At 41.3% G+C, this 23,193-nt stretch overlaps 1 protein-coding gene across 1 annotated transcript in view; it reads left to right on the plus strand.

The window, feature by feature from the left end:
* LOC122794822 (protein mono-ADP-ribosyltransferase PARP14-like) overlaps positions 1 to 23,193 on the plus strand; it is a gene marked incomplete in the record, with an annotated part of 659,914 nt that overhangs the window by 404,869 nt on the left and 231,852 nt on the right. The window contains 1 exon segment of the mRNA XM_044063427.1: positions 22,068 to 22,658. Within this exon segment, the coding sequence (XP_043919362.1) occupies positions 22,068 to 22,658 (591 nt within the window).

Below are 23,193 nucleotides of genomic sequence, written 5' to 3' on the forward strand. Positions count from 1 at the left end.
CGAAGATACGGACTTGGATGAAGGGGAAGGCTCCACTAGGTCACCCCCCAAGGATGTCTCCTTTGGAGACATCATGGAAATGCTCAAAATCAGGGGTGGGTGGTCTGCCCCCAAGGCTTCCTCTGATGAGTCCGTATTCCTTGAGGCGTTTGAGGCAGGACCATCTACCTCTTGGGTGTCCCCTCCATCCGACCCCCTGGTGGATCTCATATCCTCTAGGGCTTGGAAGGAACCGGACATCGTAGAGCCGATCCCCAAGCATCCAGACAAAATTTTGAGCCCCCCTGCAGAGAGATCACATTGGAGCAAGGGTCCCCCTGTGGATGCCATGTTGGTGGCTGCAGCCACCAAGAAAGAGTTGGCTCAGGAGAGCCCCACGGTTCATCCTCCGAGCAAGGAGTCTTGCGCGATGGACCGTCTTGGGAAGTGGGCCTTCAGTTCAGCGACCTTCTCTATGAGGACCTTGAACTACATGGCACACGTTATTCGGATGCAGCAGGATCTAATTAAGGAATACACTGCTTCCCCCCCATGGTCCATGTCGGAGGGAGACAAGGATCTGTACTCCTCCCGAATGGCCACCCTCCACTCTATCTCTAACACCTCTATGCGGCTGTTGTCCCATGCTATGGAGGGAGCCGCTAGAGCAGGCAGAGTCGGGCTTGTCATGAGGAGACAGGCCTGGCTCTGTCACTGTGACTTCTCGGAACCCTTTAAGGCGTCATTCACCAATGCCCCTTTTGATGGTTCTGCACTGTTCGGCAAAACCGTTCGCGACACTCTTGTCCAGAGCGAGAATGACAGGAAGACCTTGTCTGCTGTCGGAGTCCGCTTCTCTGCGCCCCAGAGGTCCTTTTCCAAGAACCAAAAGGGTCAGAAGAAGATGTGGTTCCGAAAATCGCATCAATCCCAGCCTGCTCAGGACAACTAGTCCTCTCGTGGCAGAGAAGGACAGGGAGGACGCCGCCCCAGAGGCAGAGGGGGTCCTAGGAATTTTGGGTCCAGAGAACCATTCTCTGAGAGGCCCACGCAGAACCCATGAGGGGTTTCCCGACTGCTCCACTCTGGAGGCAGTCGGGGGGCATTTTTGAGGCACCTGGCAAAATGGGAGTCCATAACAACAGATCACTGGGTGCTTCGTATTATATCCAGAGGTTACCAAATTCCCTTCATAATAAACCCCAGAATCAGAAGCCTTCCCGACTTTCCACCCAGTCAGAGGAAGGCGGCTGCTGCAGAAATTAAGCAGCTTCTACAAAAAAGAGCCATCCAGCCCGTCCCCCCAGATCAATTCGGATCAGGGTTTTACTCCAGGTTCTTTCTGGTGCCAAAAAAAGACGGGGGACTTGAGGTCCATCCTCGACCTCTCTCTCCTAAACATGGCGGTACCCAAAGAAAAGTTCCGAATGGTCACGTTGCAATCCGTCCTCCCCTTATTGTGGGAGGACGACTGGATGTGCTCCATAGACCTCAAGGATGCGTACTATCACATTCTAGTGGACAGGCGTTCCAGGAGGTTTCTCTGCTTCCGGCTGGGAGCCAGTCACTTTCAATTCAATGTCCTCCCCTTCAGTCTCACCTCAGCCCCCAGGGTGTTCACCAAGGTCCTAGCAATAATAGTGGCCCACCTGAGACTCCAGGGAATTCAGGTCTTTCCATACCTGGACGACTGGCTCCTCACAGCCCCAACAAGGCATCTACTTTGTTCATGCAGGGACTATTTCCTCAGTCTGGCTCCACTATTAGGCTTAACCATCAACATGACCAAATCCTCTCTCATCTCTACACAGGTGCTGGATTTTATAGGGGCGAGACTGGATTCCAGACAGATGCTTGCATTCTTGACTCCAGATCGGCTTCGGAACCTGATGTTGCATGTGCAGGCCATCCTTCAACTGCAAACTCCTTCGGCGGAATTGATCCTGAGGGCCCTAGGATCTATGGCAGCTGCAATCCCTCTGCTGCCATTGGCCCGGTTGAACATGAGGGTTTTGCAGTGGACCCTCCAGGTACAATGGTCCCTGTCTCGCAACCCCCTGTCTCACCCCATTTCCTTAAGCAAGGTTTGCAGAAGATCGCTCCTGTGGTGGCTCCAGTCTCCCAACCTCCACACGGGACGTCCCTTCTCACTACCTCCGCCAGTCGACACAGTGACCACGGACGCTTCAAGCCTGGGGTGGTGGGGGCATTTTTCAGGTAGGACAGTCCAAGGCACATGGAATGACGTAGAGACCTCTTTGCATATCAACGTCCTAGAGATGAGGGCGGTGCTTTTGATGTTGCAGGCACTACACAACTCTCCTCCGGTAGGGACTATTGCGGTACAGACAGACAACATGTCGGTAGTCTGGTACATCAACAAACAGGGGGGAACCAGGTCTTACCCCCTTTGCCGCGAGGCCATGAGAGTGTGGGAATGGGCGATTTCCACCAACCGCTTTCTCGTAGCAATGCACATTCCGGGATGGTCCGACATTCTAGTGGACAGGCTCAGTCGTACTATCCTGACTCCTTACGAGTGGTCTGTCAACCACCGAGTCGCAGAGCAAGTATTTGCCCGATGGGGGCAACCTTGTTGCGATCTTTTTGCCTCTCCTTCAAACACCAAATGCAACGATTACTTCGCTCTGATCCTCCATCCGGGGGAGTCCCCGAGAGACTCTCTAGTTCATACTTGGCCTCCCGGTCTGCTTTATGCTTACCCCCCTCTTTCCCTGATGTTGAAATTATTACAGAAAGCCAGGCAGCTGGGGAGCAAAATGATCCTCATTGTCCCATTCTGTCCTCGTCAGACGTGGTTCCCTTACCTGTGGTCTCACCTAGTGTATCCACCATGGATTCTGGATCCCATTCCGGATCTCATCTCTCATCCTCTCTGTCTTCCGACTCCGAACCTGGTCAACCTCAAGCTGACAGCTTGGTTGCTTCAGTTCCACTCCTCATAAGGACTCCTGGGATCTCATCACCGGTCAAAGCCATTCTTGTAGCAGCTCACAAGCCTTCCACAAGAAGGTTTATCGGAGTAAGTGGAAACGCTTTACCATTTGGGCAGAACACCGTCGTTTAGACCCTTTTACAGCCCCGATATCGTCGGTTCTAGATTTTCTAACCTCCTCTTTCACCAGGGGGCTAGTTCTTCCACAGTCAAGATACAACTGGCAGAAATCTCATACTACCACATGGGGCAAGAGTCTGGCCCTCTTATCACTTCCAAACTGTGTAAGACCTTCCTCAAGGGTACCTTCCTCCTTAGGCCCCCAGTTAAAGAGGTGGTACCTCCATGGGATTTATCCTTAGTCTTGCAGGCCTTGACTGGTCCCCCATTCGAACCGGCGGCCACGGTTGATGTCAAATTTCTCTCTTGGAAGACAGCCTTTTTGGTGGCCATAACTTCAGCCAAAAGAGTATCGGAGTTGCAAGCTCTTTGTGTCAAACCACCATATCTGGTCTTTCACCCGGATAGGGTTTACCTCAGGATCAATCCGTCCTTTCTACCTAAGGTATCTTCAGAAGCAAACATCAATCAATCCATCAGTCTTCCAGTGTTTTTCCCCAACTTTCATAACAAAGGAGAGTACAAGCTACATGATGTACATAGACAACTAAGTTTTTATATCCATAGAACTGCTGATCATATGCAATCCGATCAGTTGTTTATCTCCTTTGCCAAAAGTAATTTCAGAAAGTCAGTTTCTAAAGTTTCTCTCTCTCGATGGATCTCGAGTTGTATTCTTTTAGTATATCAGAGCTCGGGAAGGCCTACACCTCAAGGAGTCCATGCTCATTCTACTAGGGCCGTTGCCACTTCTGCGGCCTTTCAAGCTAGGGTTCCACTGGATGACATTTGTTCCGCAGCCACTTGGGCTTCATCTCACACCTTTATCAGCCACTATAAAATAGATGTTGTCTCCCGAGGTAGGGCGTCCTTTGGCTCTGTGGTGGTCCAGAATATCCTTCCATGAAGGCCACCCAAGATTTAGGTAGCTGGGGACTCTGTCCCACAGGTTGCTGACAAATGAAGTTCCTACTTCAGATTTAGAAGTTATGTACTCACCATAACGTTCCATCTGAGTAGGTATCTTCATTTGTCTGCAAACCCCTCCTTCCCCCTGACCGATATGATCGTTCTTGTGTTATTAGCATATGTTCCCATTGGGACACTTTTTATCTGCTGTGCTATGGGGCAAACTTGATCTGAGGTCAGTTAGAGTAGGCAGGGGATTATGGGTAAGGGGGAGGAGCTAGGAGCTCGGATCTATGCTATGATAGAAGTTGCCGGCTCAGATCCGAGATCGGATCCATATCCCACAGGTTGCAGACAAATGAAGATACCTACTCAGATGGAACGTTATGGTTAGTACATAACTTCTTATTATATTCACCCCAACAAAACTATTCTAGACAGTTTCAGTGCTCACTCAACTAGTGCCTTGGCTTTATTTATAACTTTTTGGAAAGGGTTGGATTCTAGAAGTTTTCTGGAAGCAGCAACTTGGTCCTGTGTACATACTTTTATAAAGCATTATAAGCTTGATTCCTTCTTTTGGTCTAGATCAGGCTTTGCTCAGACCATTCCTTATGGGATCCTGGACTCTTCTCCTGCCACTTCTCATATGTACTAAAGTAGGGTAATCTACCCATATAGCTAAGGCTCCTGTAGCAGTGATCAATATGATGAACATAGTACAGTTGTGTAAGGAAAACTTTACCATAACATTAGATGTTCAAATGATCACTTCTGCAGTAGCCTTTCCCTCCCTCCACCCCCTTGTTTTCTGGTGTATTTTTTTTTCCAGGGTGTGAAAAGTTGTTTTTTTGTTGTTCCTAGCATTGTCCTTTCAGGGCTGAGCCTCCCTGTCTCTGTTGTCATGAAAGCTCTGAAGGACTTGGTGCCAATATGTGTCTTTTTAGTCAGTTGAGCTTGAACTGATTGATGGTTTTGGGCATGTTGAAGGTGCCCTGAAGCTTTGGAAGGTGACCAACTGTTATATCCTTGACAGCATATAACCCATATAGCTAAGGCTACTGCAACAGTGATCATTTGAACATCTACTGTTATGGTAAGTTTTCTTACACAAGTGTACTATGCAACGTTTTCTGGAATTCATAAATTCCAATGTCTTGGATCAACTTATTCACACCCTCACCAGGGGCAGCAATATCCTAGACCTGGTCATTACCAACATGGGCGACAGGTGTTCCACACCAGATGTCAGTTCCTCGTTGGTGATATCTGGCCACAACCTAATCACCCTAGACATCCACATCCCACCCCTACCCCCCGTTAGAGAAAACACCGTAAAAAACTTCTCCAAAGCCAACTTCACACTTCTTAAGACAGAAGTGGCAAACTTCATGACACCCATGCAGACGGACAGTAGAGGTATGACTGCTGAATCCTACACAAATGCATTTTATAAGCACTTACATGAGTGCATGGATCGTGCTATCCCTAACAGAACCAAGATGCCATCCTCCAAAAAACGAAGCCAATCTGGTGGTCCTCTGCCATAAACAAACTCTACAACAGAAGAAAGAAACTGTTGCAAAAAAGAGTAAAATCCCATGACTGGAGGAACTCCCTGGTCAGCCTCAGTAAGAAGCTGAGATCCCTCATAAAATCCTCCAAAGCTAGTTATGAAAACAAAATTGCCACTGACTTTAAAGACAACCAAAAGCATTCTATAGCTATGTCAAGAATCTCAGTGGCAACACTCAGATCTGCTCTGAGTTACAGCACAATGGCACTAAATGTACAGAACCAACGGATATTGCCAACATTCTGGCAGATAGGTTCGGTGCTAACTTTACACCCCCTCTCACCTCCTAGAGGGCCCATCTCTATACAGGAAGAATGCAAAGTTCCTGTAATCTCGGCTGCACAGGAAAAAAAACACACTCTCCACAAGGCCAAGAACACAGCATCCATGGGACCTGACAATATCCCAAGCTACGTTCTACACGAACTACAGAACGAACTGGCACCCCACCTAAGTACCATGTTCAGTCATAGCCTCACCTCAGGCTTTTTGCCCACTGAATGGTGCATTGCAATGGTTATCCCACTCCACAAAGGGGAAGGCACGACGGACCCCGGGAACTACCGCCCCATTAGCCTGATGACTCTGGTCTACAAGTCCATGGAACATATCATCATGAAACTCATAAACAAAGACATTGGTAATCTCCAGTCTCTGGACCCCACCCAGTTCGGGTTTGTAAAAGGCAGATCATGTCTCCTAAACCTGACAGACTTCTTTGAAGCAGTCACCAAAGCCATAGATGAGGGTAAGGTGGTTCACACAGCCTATCTAGATCTCACCAAGGCTTTCAACACCATCCCCCACTCTGGAATTATAGATCAACTCACTAAACTAGGTATAAATCCCTATGTCACAAGATGGGTTGCCAACTGGCTCACAGACAGAACCCACACTCTGAAAGTAGCAGACTCCAAATCCAACTTCAGACCAGTGACAAGTGGAGTACCACAGGGTTCAGTCCTGGGTCCTCTCCTGTTTGGTATCTACTTCTCTGAAGTACAGGCTAACACAGATCTTTGGCTAAAGAAATTTGCAGATGACTGCAAACTAGGAGCCATAATCGAAACTCCTAACAATGTGAACATCCTACAACAGGGCCTCACTGAGACAGATGCCTGGTGTCAAAGCCGCATCTATATTATGTTATCGTATGATGTAAATAGCGAATGCTATTTCATCGTCCTGATAATATCGAAACAACAAAATATGGAACAAACGGAACAGCAAATTTTTTCCCCAGGGAAAAAATTTGCTGCTTCGTAAAAAAAATAAATAAATAAACTTAAACATAAATTTAAGTGGGGGGCTTTGCCTCCCACACCCCTCCCCTTGTGGGGGGCTGTGCCCCCCACATGCCCCTTCTTAAATATACCAACTCTGAGATCGCACCATAGTGGAGGAAATGGCAAAGTCCCAAAGATGGCCCACCAATTTTTTTTCTCTGGGAAAAAATTTGAAGTTCTGTGACTTCGCTATTTTGCCATTTCGACAGTATCGGATCGTCAAAATAGCATTCGCTATTTAGTCCATTCGATAGCATCATATAGACCTGTCAAAGCCATGGCCTGAAGCTCAATGCCAAAAGATGCATTGTCATCCCCTTTGGTAAAAACTCTGTACCCATGAAGTACCACATAGATGGTAGTCTACTTAACACCGAAAGTGTGATAAGAGACCATGGGACACAGGTGGACAGTAGTTTCTCCTTTGATAATCACATTGCCACAGTGGTCAGGAAATCCTTCTACATGGCACACCTCATCATAAAAGGTTTCTCATCCAGAAAAAAAGAGGTCATTGTTCCCCTCTACTCATCACTCATTAGCCCCATTATAGAGTGCAACTCCCCTTTTGGTATGTACCTCACAAGACATCTACAGCAACTGGAAAGGCCACAGAAATACCTCACAAAGAGGATTACTGGCCTCAAACAGATGCCCTACCCAGACCGTCTCAAAAAACTCCAGCTTTACCCCATCACATATCGCCTACTCAGAGGCGATCTCTGCCTAACATGCAAAGCTATGTCAGCCGAGCTACACGCTGTAGGGACCTAAACCATGTCACCACAATAAACAGAACATGCTGGAGGGATAGTTTCCTGTCCCAGTGACTTCCCATACTCTGGAACAGACTACCTATCTATGTCATACAGAGCTCCTCATTAGCACTCTTCAAGAAAAATCTTGATGATTGGATGGGAACTGGGAAATTCACCCGGGGGATCACTTCTGTGACTCTGCTCGACAGGGACACAGGAAAATAATTTTCTTGGGTGGCGAAAGCCAGGATACCTTTTTGGCTAGACTTATATAGGCCCTAGGGCCAATAGCCTAGTACCTACCTATGAACCTATGAATTCATCACTGCTGCAGTAGCCACATCCATTCTCCACCCCCTTCTACTGTATGTTGTTGGGATAAAAAGTTACCTATATGTTTGTATATCTTGGGAGTTTTAGGATGAGTAAGCATTGTCTTTTTGATTGGGAAAGAAAGTCCTGAGGTTCTCTATTTTGACTGCTAATTTCTCTCTAAGAGGCTAGCCAGTCAGCAGTCATAGTGTTGAAGTTTCAAAGTAAGTGCTGTTAGCTTAGACAGAAAATGTTTCTCCATCTGTGTTGGTGATACCACAGATCACATATTATTACTGAAGTTGCAGACAAATTACTGGTTGATAGGCATGTTGTGCTAGCAAAAGCAGTAGTGAAAAGGTCACCATAAAGTGGTCTAGTTCTTAAAGAGAGTTTTGGGCCAGTGAAATGACATCAGTGGTGTTAATTGTTAATAGCTTCTCAATCAGTTTTAGGCTGAGGGCAATGGAAGCATTTGCATTCCCTGACACAATTTTTATTTTTATTTTATTTTACATTTGTTGACCGGGATAGTCCGACTGGATGCATGTCCATTTTCAGCGGAGGCCCGGGGAGAAAAGCTCCAATGGTAAGCAGCTACAGCATTACTTAATACCAGCATTACATATTACAAACAGACTATTTACAGAGATTACATAAGTAAGCAAGTTAAACAAGTTTCACAGGTTATAACCACTCCGCTATCTTCTCAAGCAACAAACGGAGGAAACACAGCAACAGCGACTCAAGCCAGACGTTTATTGTAACAACTCACGAAACACATAAATGATCATGAACCACATAAAATGATACAGATGAATTCAAAAGTTCTTTTAAAATACTGAGATATTTCCAGGGTTAAGCGCTTTCGCCTACCATATGTAGGCTTCTTCAGAACTACCCCATTTTTAAAAATCACCATTTAAATAATCTTTTTGGCGCGAAGCTGCAACTGCTAAAGTTGCGCTTAAAGTTATACGCACCATATGTTTTTATTCAATCCATATGTTTAGTGATATAAAAAATGAAGGTATGTTGTTATACCCTTAAATAATTTACTACTGATATCATAAACACCTCTGTATGCGCTGTAATAACAATTCTAAACAAATGTTAACAAGTCATATTAATTTACATTGGTACAACATACAACTTATTTCGTACTTTCAAATATGCTCATATTAGATGTATATAATATACATATTGTAATATATGGACACATGTTTATATAACTTCTCTTTATAGTACTATTAGTATACTATTGATCGTATATTAATATATAATAAAATTATGAAGATGAAAATAAGCAATTAGTGTTATTTAAAAAATAATATTGTTTTGAAAAAACTAATATTGTTTTAAAAAACAACATTTATAAAATGTGTGTTCTGTATATATTTTTTACATGATTAACACTATAGTAATTTGTGTGCAAAATTAATATTCAGTGTGTGTTGTTCACCATAAACCATAATAGGAGTGGTTATTACTTGTTTTGGGTTTGTTTTCCTCGCAACGTAATATTTCTCAAGTTTCACAGGTTAGAGTTAATCCTGAGCGCAAGTCAGGATTAAATTAAATTACACAGTAAACTGGTTAACAGATTTTTAAACATTCAAGAGAGAGAGTTAGCCAGGCTTGATACATTGACATAGCCAGTTAAGTGACAAATGTTGTTTGAGTCTAGTTTTAAATTGACCTAAGGTGTAAAGTAAGGTAATATCAGCTGGAAGAGAGTTCCAGGATCTACTTACAGAGTTTGCAAAGAGAGAGTCATCGGTTGTGTTATTAATTTTGCTAGTCTGAATTAGTAGTTTGTTAGAGGATCGAAGCGGTCTAGGATTGTTATAGGGGGTGATAATATTTTTAAGTGCAGGAGTATTGTCTGGATTATAGAGGATTTTATAGGCCATAATCAGTTGGTTATACTGGATTAGGCTGGGTAGTTCAAGCCACCCAAGCTGATAGATTGATGCAATGATGTGTCCTAAAAGGCAGCCCAGTGGAAAACCTGGCAATGTGATTGTAACAAATTGAGAGTTTGTTAAGGACAGTCTTGTTTAAATTCGAGAGTAGAGGGGATGCATATAGAAGGGTTGAAAGAAGGTGAGAGCGAGCTATGGCAATTTTAACTGAAGGGGTTAGGAAGGCTTTTATTCTGTAAAGTGACCCTAGTTTTTTATTGATGGTTTTGATAGTTTGGTTAACATGTAGGTCGAATTTTAGATTATTGTCTATGATGACACTTAATAGTTTTGTAGAGGGGTCAGGGGAGATTATTGTGCCATCATTTGCATTTATGGTAAAGGTGAAAGCGGTAGACCTACGTGTTGGTGAAAATAACAGCATTTTAGTTTTTTGGGATTTAGGATCAGACAACGTTCAGAAAGCCAGTTTTCTGTTGTATTAAAGGTGGTCTGGGTAGCTGACCATAACTCTATTGGAGATGTGGCTGAGCAAATCAGAGTAGAGTCATCAGCATATTGGATACAGCTGACTTTTGGGATGACAGTATAAAGGTCATTAATGAAGATGGAGAACAGCAAGGGCTCTAGTATAGAGCCTTGTGATACTCCAAGGGTGTTAACCAGAAGGTTAGAGAGTTAATTAAGAGAATGTATGAAGGATCAGAAAGAATTAAAGTAGGAGAGTTCCTCTCTGATAAGTTGTGCCTAAAGAGGAAACCAGACAGGTGTGTTCTCTTTCCCTGCTGTTATGCACTTTACACTTAGAGCCATTGATAAAGAAAAGAAGGGACTCAAAAATTCAAGGATACAATTGGTATGGAAATGGAAAAGTGACTTTATTTTCAGATTATATCATTTTTGTACCTGAGGAGTGGAGAAGAAGTGTATTGGTACATATTTTTAAGAATAAGGGCGATGTGCAGAGCTGTAGTAACTACAGAGGGATAAAATTGATCAGCCACAGCATGAAGTTTTGGGAAAGAGTAGTGGAAGCTAGGTTAAGAAGGGAGGTGATGATTAGTGAGTAGCAGTATGGTTTCATGCTGGGAAAGAGCACTACAGATGCGATGTGTGGTCTGAGAGTGTTGATGGAGAAGTATAGATAAGGTCAGAAGGAGTTCCATTGTGTCTTTCTGGACTTAGAGGAAAGCATATGACAGGGTGTCTAGAGAAGAGTTTTTGGTATTGTATGAGGAAGTCGGGAATGGTAGAGAAGTATGTAAGAGTGGTACAGGATATGTATGAGGGCTGTGTGACAGTGGTAAGGTCTACAGTAGGAGTGATGGATACATTCAAGGTGGCGACGGAATTATTTCAAGCATCATCTCTGAGCCCTTTCCTATTTGCAATGGTGATAGAAAGGTTGACAGATGAGATCAGACAGGAGTCCCCATGGACTATGATTTTTGTGGAAGACATTGTGATTTGTAGTGAGAGTAGGAAACAGGTTGAAGAGACCCTGGAGAGGTGGAGATATGCTCTAGAGAGGAGAGAAATGAAGGTCAACAGGACTAAGACAGAATGTATGTGTGTAAATGAGAGGGAGGATAGAAGAATGGTGAGGATGCAGGGAGTAAAGTTGGCAAAGGTGGAGGAATTTAAATACTTGGGATTAACAGTTCAGAGTAATTGTAAGTGTGGAAGTGAGCTGAAAAAGAGTAGTGCAGGCAGGGTTGAGTGGGTGGAAAAGGTTGTCTTATTTGTGACAGACTGGTACCAGTAAGAGTGAAAGGGAAGGTCTGGAAGATGGTAGTGAGACCAGCTTGAGACAGTTTTAAGTCTTTTCAGGGTATAAAATTAATGAAGATAAAGCAAAGGCTATAGCTATAAGTTATGTACCCACACATGAATTTGTTCAACAGTACCCATATTTATGGGGATATGATAAGATGACATATTTAGGAGTATGGATTAAAATGCTTCTGTTATGGCAGCTAAGGTTACGTGGGAAGAGACTAAACAAAATATAATACAAAAACTGAGAAACTGCAAGCTCTTTTTTACTGATATGGATAATAAGATAAAAGCAGTGAAAATGTATTTAGTCTCTTTAGTTTTATATAGAGAACCAAGGATTTTAATCAACTATAGGAGAACTTTTTGACAGTTATTTAGAGTTGAAGGAATTTATCCAGAAGGGGAGGTTGTCAAGGGTTAAGTGGGATAGGATGATCCTTCCAATAGAGCAAGTTTGTTTAGGATTACCTAATTTGAAAGGATATTTTAGAGCTGCACAGTTAAGACTCTTATACATAACACAAGCAGAATAAATAAATAAATAACCAGACATCCTGTAGAGGTATTAGAGATATTTTGAAAATGTTATGAACATTTGTATAACGCAGAGAGGTGGGGAAATCAAGAAAAAGCACAAGTGGAAATATCAATGGAAGACTTAAATATACAACGGTTAGAGGTAAATGAGGCTTAACAACTAACAGTTAAGATAAGAGGAGAGAGATAAAAATGATGATGTATAACCAAGCTACAAGGAAGAACATGATAAAGATCTGGGAGGTTTTGTTTAGTAGTATTTTAAAAGGAGGGGAGGCACCAACATCATTGATAAAAGCACTGATGGCTCTAATACCTAAAGATGGTAAAGACCTATCTGATCCAGCTTCATATAGGCCCGTTTAAATTTGAAACCATGCTTAGGAAGTGTTTATGTCTATAATAGCTGAAAGAATGGCAAAGGTGATGTCAAAATTGAAAGATATGGACCAATGTAGTTTTGTGAAATGGAACCAAACATGTGGCTACATTAATAGAGCAGTGATGATCCAGAGGGATGCAGAATGTAGGAAAATTCCACTGATATTGGTGGGTCGTGATACCAAGAAAGCGTTAAACAGAGTAATCTGGGATTTTATGAGTAGGCAAATGGATGCAAAAATAAGGTTAATTAGAAAGCTATATGAGAGATTAAAGGCAAAAATCTAAGTGGGTGGGCTCTGCTGTGATAAGTTGTCTCCGAACAGAAGGAACCGAGGTAACAGGCATGGGTGCCCTCTTTCCCTATATTGTTTGCATTATGTTTAGAACTATTGGTAAAGAAAATAAGGGACTTAGAAATTCAAGGATATAACTTGTATTGTAATCAAGAGATACAACATTATTTTGTACCTGATGGAACCAAAAAATGACATCTCAGTGTTGTGGAATAGTCTGAGACAGTTCTGTGTTTTTCAGGATATAGAATTAATGAAGGTAAAACAAAAGCTATAGCTATAAACTATGTAACAACACATGAATTGGTCCAGCAATACCTATGTTAATGGGGACATGATAAAGTGAAGTATTTAGGAGTATGGATTAAAAAGGCTACTGTTTTGGAAGCTAATGATATGTGGGAAGACACTAAACAAAAGGCAGTATAAAAACTGAGAAACTGTGTGCTTTTGCCTATGGATAGCAAGGCAAAAGCAATAAAAATATTTTTAGTTCCTTATTTTTATACGCAGGTCAGGCATATTTTTATCAACCTGAGGAAAAGTTGTGGACGGTAATTAATAGAGAGCTGAAGGATTTTATTTGAGAGGAAAAGAGGGCAATAGTCAAATGGGATACATTTATCCTTCCCACAAAAGAAAGAGGTTTAGGATTGCCTGATTTAAAGGGATATTTTAGAACTACATTTAAGTTTCATATACATAACACAAGCAGAAAGCTACAGTTTAGAGTGAAAAGGGATGATGATAAACTGGGGGGAGGGGGTAATTCACGAAATAATGAAAGAATGGGATTTTGGATGCAGATCCATAAGGATAATAACAGCAGTCATATAGAATATTATATTCATAAAGTAACAGAAAGCATACTAAGAGCTTAACCAACATGGGACCGAATAAAGGCAATTCTGCCAGTAGGGATGACTACATTTAGGGTACAGAGAATAAACAGGGAGGCTGGAATTTACTGGAGGAAGCTGGCAATGGATGGTCTTGTGATCAAATAATTACAGAAGGAAAGGCAATAGAATGGGATAATGCCAATAAGACATGTGGATTTCAGGCTAGTGATTGTCTTCCCTTTAAGAAATTGATATCAGAGCATAGCCAAAGAGAAAGGGACAGGAGAATCCTAAATGAAAGACCGTGCTGGTTGGGTTTTTAACTGAATCTACAGCAGACTGATAAAAAAGGGAGAATTTGTAAGACATATAATATATTGCACAATAACTATAGGAATCAATCAGAAGAGGTCAGGAAAGAATGGGAAGAGAAAGTTGGATATGCACTTCAAGAAAGAAATGGAGGACATATGCATGGCTTCCAAATGTGCAACAAAGTCTAGAAATTTTAAGATTTTTGCCTGAACTGTTTGCATCTATACTTTTATTATAAGACTACAAAGTATTTTTTCCTCAGGTAGATGGCAAATGTTGGAGATGTGATGGGGGAGAAAGAGGTAAATGGGGACATACGTTTTGGGAGTGTAAAGAGTTGTCATACTTTAAAATTCCCCTACAGATTACTCTGCCAAAAATACAGGGCAAGCAAATGAGTGTGACTAAGGAATTTATATTTTTTGAGCTAGGATACAGGATCTGAATTGTTTGGACATAATAAGGCTTTGTTAACTTTAATTCTTGTGTCTGCCAAAAAAGCAATTATTAGAAACTGGAAACCAAAATCTAAACCAACTATATTTTAAGTAGTGAATATTGTAACATAGATAAGAGAATAGAAAGTGAGATATTTGGAAATGGGTAGGAGTAAATTACATAGAAAGAAATGGAAAATGTGGGAAACTGTGGGAACAATACATAAAATATTTTGGAGGAGAAATGAGGCTTAAGAGAAGTCATGAATTAAATAATGTATGCGATGTAATGATTATAGGCTATATAAAAATATATATGATGCATAATGTTTATAAATGTGAACTTATTAATATGGTTTGATTACTTTTATGTAAATGTAAGTTTACCTACGTTGGAAGTAATAATTCAGTAAAGGTGCTTAAAAAAAAAAGACGGAGCTGGAATTTACTGGAGAAAACTGGCAAAGGAGCCAAGGTATTGGGAACAAGTAACTAGAGAGAGAAAGGTAATAGAATGGGATGAGACCAAGAAGACATTTGGACTGTGGGCTACAGACTGCCTTCCTTACCAGGGATTCATATCAGAATATAGGCAAAGAGAAAGGAATGGTGAATCCTTAGCAAAAAAATACCTGCTTTGGTTGAGTTATGAGGAATGAGGTTTAAGAGAAGGCAGGAATTCAGCAGTTTATGTAATACTGGACTGATGACAGTTATAAAAAAAAACATATGTGATGCATAATGTAGTTAAATGGAAGCATGTTAATATGTTTTCTTTTGTATTAATGTATGTCTGCATATGTTTTGAGTGCTAACTTAATATAGGTGTTAAAAATTAGAAAAAGAGCCATCCAACAGGTCCTACCAGACCAGAAGAGAAAGGATCTGGGATCTATTCCAGATTCCTTTTAATTCCAAAGAAAACAGAGGACCTTAGGCCAGCCCTAGCTCTAAGCAGCCTAAATCTGTATGTAAAAAATACCCAGTTTGTGATGATCACGTTGAAGTCATTTTACCTTGATTGCAAGCATATGACTGAATGTACTTAATAGACTTATAAGACATTTACCTCCATACCAGTATTGCCAGAGAGTCCAGGAGGTATCTATGCTTCCAGCTGGGAACCAGTCAGCACCAGTTCCAAGCCCTGTCCATCAGACACAGCACAGCACCTCCCAGGTGTTTACCAAGTACAAGGTAGTAGTCACAACACATCTACAGCTCAAAAGGATTTGTGTGGTTTCTTAAACAATTGGCTCCTAGTTGTTTGAATAATAGAGTCCCCTCCTAGTTGCCAGAAATTGTTTACTTCATTTGTGCTTGCCCTTGGGTATCTGTCTAAACATGGAAACATTTCTGCTGTAGCTATCTAAGACTTTGACATTCATTGCCTGTCATATGGACACAAGATCTTGCACAATTAAATTACCAGACAAGAGATTTCTCGCCTTAAAGACATCACTAGCTCATCATTCTCTGCCAGCTGTGCTAGTTCTAAAGGTTCTCAGATCCATCCTTTTAATCCTACATGCTTGACCTTATATGTTGGCACTACAGTGGACTCTAAATGAATAGTGTCTCCACTTTCTAGTATTATGAACACCCCAATCCATCTATCATCAATTTGCAAAAGGCTCCTAGACTGGTGGCTACAGCCTCCCATGATCTCACTAGAAAAAAAATATTTGTTCTTCAAGGAGAGAATGGCCCAGAGATCCTTGACAGACTTAGAAGCTAACCTTCACATCAACATCCTAGAGATGAGACCAGTTCACCTAGCATTGCAGGTCCATCAGGACTACTTACTTCTAAGGGTCATTGCATTTCACTCAGACAACGTCTGTATTCTGGTGCATCAACAGGCAGGGGGATACCAGATCTTATCCGCTGTGCAGAGAGACAATGAGAGTGTGACTACAGGCAATATCTTCACAGCACTTCCTGATAGAAGTGCACATACTGAGATGAGTCAACTACATAGAGGTCCCTCAATCCTGCAGTCACACAACAGATAATTGTGGTGCTGCGGTTAGACTTGCTGGAACCTTTTGGTTTCCCCATCTGGTCTGAAATGCAGCAGCCATTTTGCCTACATCCCTCCATTATGTTAGTTACTGGGGGGGGTGCTGTGGTCTGTCACTAGCTTGCTGGACTTCTCGTTACCCTTCCTTCTCTTCTCCTGATCACAAAGTTTCCAGAAAGCATCTCTGTGCAAGGTAATGTCAGTCTTCTTTGCCTTTTTCTGGTCGCAACTGTGGTTCCCCTTACTGCAGCTCCATCTGAAGAAGCAGCCATAGCTTCTCAATTTGCAACTGGATCTGTTACCTCATCCATCCAGACAGCCTCACCAGGGAATCCATTCCTTCAAGCTATCCACATTTTTTCCAGTTCCTTTAAAAGCCTCTGATCCTTTCTTTCTCAAAGAGTAGTTCATACCCTTATCAGTCTTTCAGAAAAACTTAGTGATAGAAGTATTAACTTATTCACCCTTTAAACCAGCATCTTTGGCCAAACTAAAATGTATTTCCTGGAAAACCTTGTTTTATGTAATGATACTTTACCAAGAAGAGATACATCCACATTTTGTTCTGTAACCCCTCAGGGGGGGGGGGGCGCGTCATTCTAGAAAATACTTTGGATGTTCGTAGATGGCTACAGTTGTACCTCCATTGTACAAAATTTATCAGAAGGGATTTACAACTATTTCCTTTCCTTCCTCCAGATTAAGATGCAAGGTATATAAAATAATTCTGTCCAGATGGTTTCAGATTGTCTAACATTTGCTTACAAGTTGAGAAACAGTACCTTACTCAGGTTAGTGTCAGTATCCACCACCTTCTTCAAAAATTCTTCAGTGAATGATATTTGTACAGCAGACAGTTGTTCTACATTGCTTGCCTTCTCCATACATCACAAACTGAACATTATCTCCAGATGTAGATCGTCCTTTTGGACCTCCCATCCTCAAAGGTAAACTGTCATGATTCCACTCAGGAAATTAGATAGTTTGGGATACTATTCCACCAGCTGAATTGGAAGAATGAGATGAAATAGGATATAGAAGACATTTACTTAAAATAATGATGAATCATTTTAATCCCTAGTCCTTCTGATTCAACATCCCCACCCATCTTACCCCCCTCCAAATTGTCACTGTTCTCATTCAGACAGGCCTAGTAGAACTGTTTTAACCCCACCGTCTTTCATAAGACTCACTGCTTTACATTCCCTATCCTGTCCAATACTGATCTTCAGCAAGCTCTATCTGAGACAGGGTGGGGGATGTGTGCATTGTGGGAGTAAGGAAGAAGCTCGCTGTCAAGTTCTTAGCAAGGAGTGATGGATTAAATCTGCTTTGTGGCCTTATTCTGAACAGTTGAATCAAATGCACAGGGGATGAAGAGGATCCAGCATTTTGGTAAGTACGTAATGCCCGTTTTTTTTTTTTTTTTTGAAAGAGGCTATAAAGTCTTTCTTAGATGTCTGACGTGATAATCATGGTAACCGTATGAAATGTCAGGACGCACTAAAATAAGTTCTGAAACATGTTGACTGAATGGATAAAAAAATAGACTTACATATACTAAGTCCAAGATGGCCATTTCTTGTAGTATTTCTTTTTCTCTGTGGTATGGAATCTCAGAATAGGTATATATAAGTTCAGGGATAGGAGGCTTGCTCCCCTGCACAAAAGTTTAAAGGAGAAAAGTGATGTTCGAGATTCGCTCTTCTCTTGGGTTTTCGGTCTTTTTTTTTTTTTTGGCTTGTTGGCACTCAGCATTTTGAGTGCTGACATTTCAATAGGAAATCGATAGTCACACTTGTCTAGTTTACAAGCTTCTCATAAACAATAGGGACACCCATTTCTAGTCATGAATCAAGTCTTATGCATTATGATTATCTTTTTTGTGTTTTAACACTACTGGGTAAGACAGCTGAGCTAGTGCACATGCTCTCATGCACACACAACACACACACACACACACACACACACACACACACACACACACACACACACACACACACACACACACACACACACACACACACTATGCATTACAAAATGAGTAGTTTTGCCATCTTCATTGACCATAACTGTTCTCACCTGAGCAGTTACATTAGGATTCTACTGGCAACATTTGATCAGTAACAGAACATGTCTGCATAGAATGTTGCTTTGCATTTCTTTGAGTATTTCATTGGGCATAACACTTCAAAAACACTACCAATTTCCTTACAGCAAACTGAATAGTAAGCCATAGTCTTTACCTGTAAAGAGAGTAAATACTATTTCAGTTTACTTATGCTGAGCTGTACTAGCTGTTATTAAGCCATATTTCAGTGAATGCTTTTTAGGCATTTAAATTTGCTTCTCTTCATCACTTGACTGCATCAGCTGACACTGAATGCCCAAGGAACTTCGATAAGTTTGGCTGTCAGCTTATGATTATATAGAACAAACGTCTGATTAGTGATGATTTATTGCAACTCTTAATAAAAAAGAGTTTGTTTTATATCAAAGCTTCAAAGAATTCTGTGGATATTTGTTTTCAATCTTGTTACACCTGTGGGATGTTTTCCATAAGTACGTCAGTGTTGAATATATACTGGTGTGAGTATTATGGATATTTTTGGAAAGTCATAACAATGTTCTCTCTAAGGCTAAAAACACTGAATCAATGGGCCCAGACCATATCCCATGATGCCTTCTAAATAGCACGAAACATGAACTATCAGGGACTCTGGCATTGCTATTTGACTTCAGCATCCAAACAGGCTTCATGCCTCATGAATGGAGAATAGCAACTGCCATCCCTCTGCACCAAGGTGGGCCATCTACAGACCCTGGAAACTACAGACCCATAAGTCTCAAATTATCATGGAAATGATCAATAGTGACAAAACTGGACCCAACCCGGTTTGGTTTTGTGAAGGGCAGATCATGCCTACTCAATCTGGTGGACTTCTTTGAGAAGGTCACCAAAGCAATGGGTGAGGGCAAAATGCTTCACACTGTGTACCTTGACCTGGCCAAGGCATTTGGCACAATACTGTACTCGGGCATTGTTAACAAACGCAAGAGGTTTAACACTACTGGGTAAGACAGCTGAGCTAGTGCACATGCTCTCATGCACACACACACACACACACACACACACACACACACACACACACACACACACACACACACACACACACACACACACACACACACACACACTATGCATTACAAAATGAGTAGTTTTGCCATCTTCATTGACCATAACTGCTCTCACCTGAGCAGTTACATTAGGATTCTACTGGCAACATTTGATCAGTAACAGAACATGTCTGCATAGAATGTTGCTTTGCATTTCTTTGAGTATTTCATTGGGCATAACACTTCAAAAACACTACTAATTTCCTTACAGCAAACTGAATAGTAAGCCATAGTCTTTACCTGTAAAGAGAGTAAATACTATTTCAGTTTACTTATGCTGAGCTGTACTAGCTGTTATTAAGCCATATTTCAGTGAATGCTTTTTAGGCATTTAAATTTGCTTCTCTTCATCACTTGACTGCATCAGCTGACACTGAATGCCCAAGGAACTTCGATAAGTTTGGCTGTCAGCTTATGATTATATAGAACAAACGTCTGACTAGTGATGATTTATTGCAACTCTTAATAAAAAAAGAGTTTGTTTTATATCAAAGCTCCAAAGAATTCTGTGGATATTTGTTTTCAATCTTGTTACACCTGTGGGATGTTTTCCATAAGTACGTCAGTGTTGAATATATACTGGTGTGAGTATTATGGATATTTTTGGAAAGTCATAACAATGTTCTCTCTAAGGCTAAAAACACTGAATCAATGGGCCCAGACCATATCCCATGATGCCTTCTAAATAGCACGAAACATGAACTATCAGGGACTCTGGCATTGCTATTTGACTTCAGCATCCAAACAGGCTTCATGCCTCATGAATGGAGAATAGCAACTGCCATCCCTCTGCACCAAGGTGGGCCATCTACAGACCCTGGAAACTACAGACCCATAAGTCTCAAATTATAATGGAAATGATCAATAGTGACAAAACTGGACCCAACCCGGTTTGGTTTTGTGAAGGGCAGATCATGCCTACTCAATCTGGTGGACTTCTTTGAGAAGGTCACCAAAGCAATGGGTGAGGGCAAAATGCTTCACACTGTGTACCTTGACCTGGCCAAGGCATTTGGCACAATACTGTACTCGGGCATTGTTAACAAACGCAAGAGGTTGGGTACAAACTCATATGTCACCCAGTGGATAGCCAACTGTCTCTCAGACAGGACCCAGGAAGTTAGAATTGGGGAGTCCACCTCTACAAAGAGAACCAGTCACAAGTGGAGTAAACCCTTTAGGGGGTCAGACCTTTGGCTGCTCCTTTTTGGCATTTACTTCTTTGAAGTCAAGGCCAATGTCAGTCTGGCTGACTAAATTTGCAGATGATTGCAAATTAGGAGCTGTCATTGAATTCCACACTGACACAAATGTTCTACAAGAGGGCCTGACACAGACAAACAACTGGTGTCAGAGCCATGGACGAAAAATGCCAAGAAATGCATAACACTGTCCTTTGGGAAGTCATCCACTCCTGGTAACTATCATATTGACAACACACCCGATAGAGATGACCCAGTAGTGAGGGATTTAAGGACAAAAACAGATAGTAATCTGGCCCTTGACCATCACATGTCTACAGTTGTGAGGAAATTGTTCTACATTGCACAACTTATAAACAAAGATATGGCATCTAAGTCCAAGGAAGTCATTGTTTCACTTTATTCGGCATTCATAAGACCTATCATTGAGTACAATGCCCCCTTTGGTATATACCTAACCAGGCATATCCAACAACTAGAACGACAACAGAGGGTCCTCACTAAAAGAATACAGGGCTTAAGTAAAATGTCCTATGAAGATCGCCTCAAGGCTCTATCCTTGTATTTTGTCTCCTACAGTCTTTTGAGAGGAGATCTGTGTCTGACATACAGGGCATTGTCAGTCTCCATTCTGATGGACCTCCTGCATATCTGCTAAACAAACATCACCAGAATTACCCATTCTAAAGATTTAAACCTTGCCTGTGATATAAATAGGACCTGCTAGAAAGACAGGTATGTATCCCAGAGATTACCCCATATCTGGAACAGGCTCTACATCCATGTGAAGCAGAATTCCTCCATAACCCAATTCAAGTGCAACCTGGACAGTTGGATGAGGAACAGGAAATTCATCCCTGCTTTGGCAGCTATGTCTCTAATGGCCACAGACGACCTGTAAATGGTTCATTTCCCAGGCCCTAGCTTGTAAGCGTTTCATTTCCCAAGCCCCTGCTTACACTTATCAACGGTATCAGAACTTGTCAGAGATTTGGGATGCATGGCTAGGCTTAAAAAGGCCTTTGTAGTCATTAGCCTAGTAAGCACATATGAACCTATCAACATATGAACTAGGATAGGATGAAAGAAGGTAAGAAAATACTCAGAAGTAATACTTAAATGATGAAATATTTATCTCTTGAAGATCTGCTACCAAGGTGAGTACCTTGCTTTTTCTGCACTTGTTTAGGCATGCATGTGCTTAACACCAAAACTACTTGTACGTATCTCATTGATTTTTTTTTTTTTTTTTTTTAGCAATTTGGTCCTTCTTTGGTGGGGCTTCATCACTATCTCAGGCTAATGAAGTATCATCAGAGGGTGATATTGCACCAGTCATTTTAAAAATGTATGCCTTAAAGAAGGAAAGTATTCTGAAGGCACTTGAAGATATTCAGCTTTTACTGAATAAAGAATACATGACAAGAGATCTTGACATTGAACTTGATATGTTCTCTAATGAGGACATTGAAAAAATAAAACAATTTAATAGTAATGTTGAGGTCTGCTTTAATAAGGAAACCAGTAGAATATATATATCTGGGTTTATTTCTGAAATATGTGAGCTGCAAGATAAGATAATGACTCTTTCCCGCACATTACAACAGAGCAGAACTGCAGAACAGGAAGCAAAACACCTTCAAGAAAAAGTTTGCTGGAAATTTTTGAAAGATGGAATATGGATGGATTTCAATTTTAAAGTTAATGCACGCCTAGAAGGAGCATACCAGGATAATGTCAAAGAGGTTGATGTTGAAGTCGATGGTGTATATATTCTTTTTAACATGGAAAATAAAATGTTAAAGCTAGGTAACACTGATATTCGCATTTGCCGTAGAAATCCTGCAGGTAAGAATTCTTAAGCCATTTCTTCATGACCATTTCTTTGAATAATAATATATTGTGGAAATGCATATCACAATGAGATAGTATTTTAAGTAATTTTGTTTACTTTAGTGTTGCAGTACCTATCTTTATTGTAATGTAAGTAAGACATTGAATTTTATTTCTCAGACTATTCTTGAATCATTTTGATCCAGTGTTGTCTTTTCCGTTAGTCTCAAACTGAGAGTTATCGCATCTAATTGGATCCGAGACTGGCACTTCAGAATCTTCAGTTGTAAAGCTCAACCTCTTTTCTAATGCTCTGCACTCCTGAATCTCCCCAGATCTCATTTGCCACTCTTCAGTTTTTGACTCATTTTTCCCAAAGCTCCTGTCAAGATAAGTGTCAGTATCTTTGTTAAACAGTTGCTCTCAGTTTATTAGTGTCTAATTGCCTAGTTATTTCTTCCTCTTCAAAAAAAGAAAAAAGTTTTTTCAGAGGTTTTTTTTTTTACAGGGAGTTTTCGTTTTTATTCCTTAGCTCTGTGATTGTAGTTTT

This window comes from Protopterus annectens, chromosome 2.part1 (assembly GCF_019279795.1).
Source record: "Protopterus annectens isolate FY-2018-M chromosome 2.part1, PAN1.0, whole genome shotgun sequence".
Classification (NCBI taxonomy): domain Eukaryota; kingdom Metazoa; phylum Chordata; order Ceratodontiformes; family Protopteridae; genus Protopterus; species Protopterus annectens.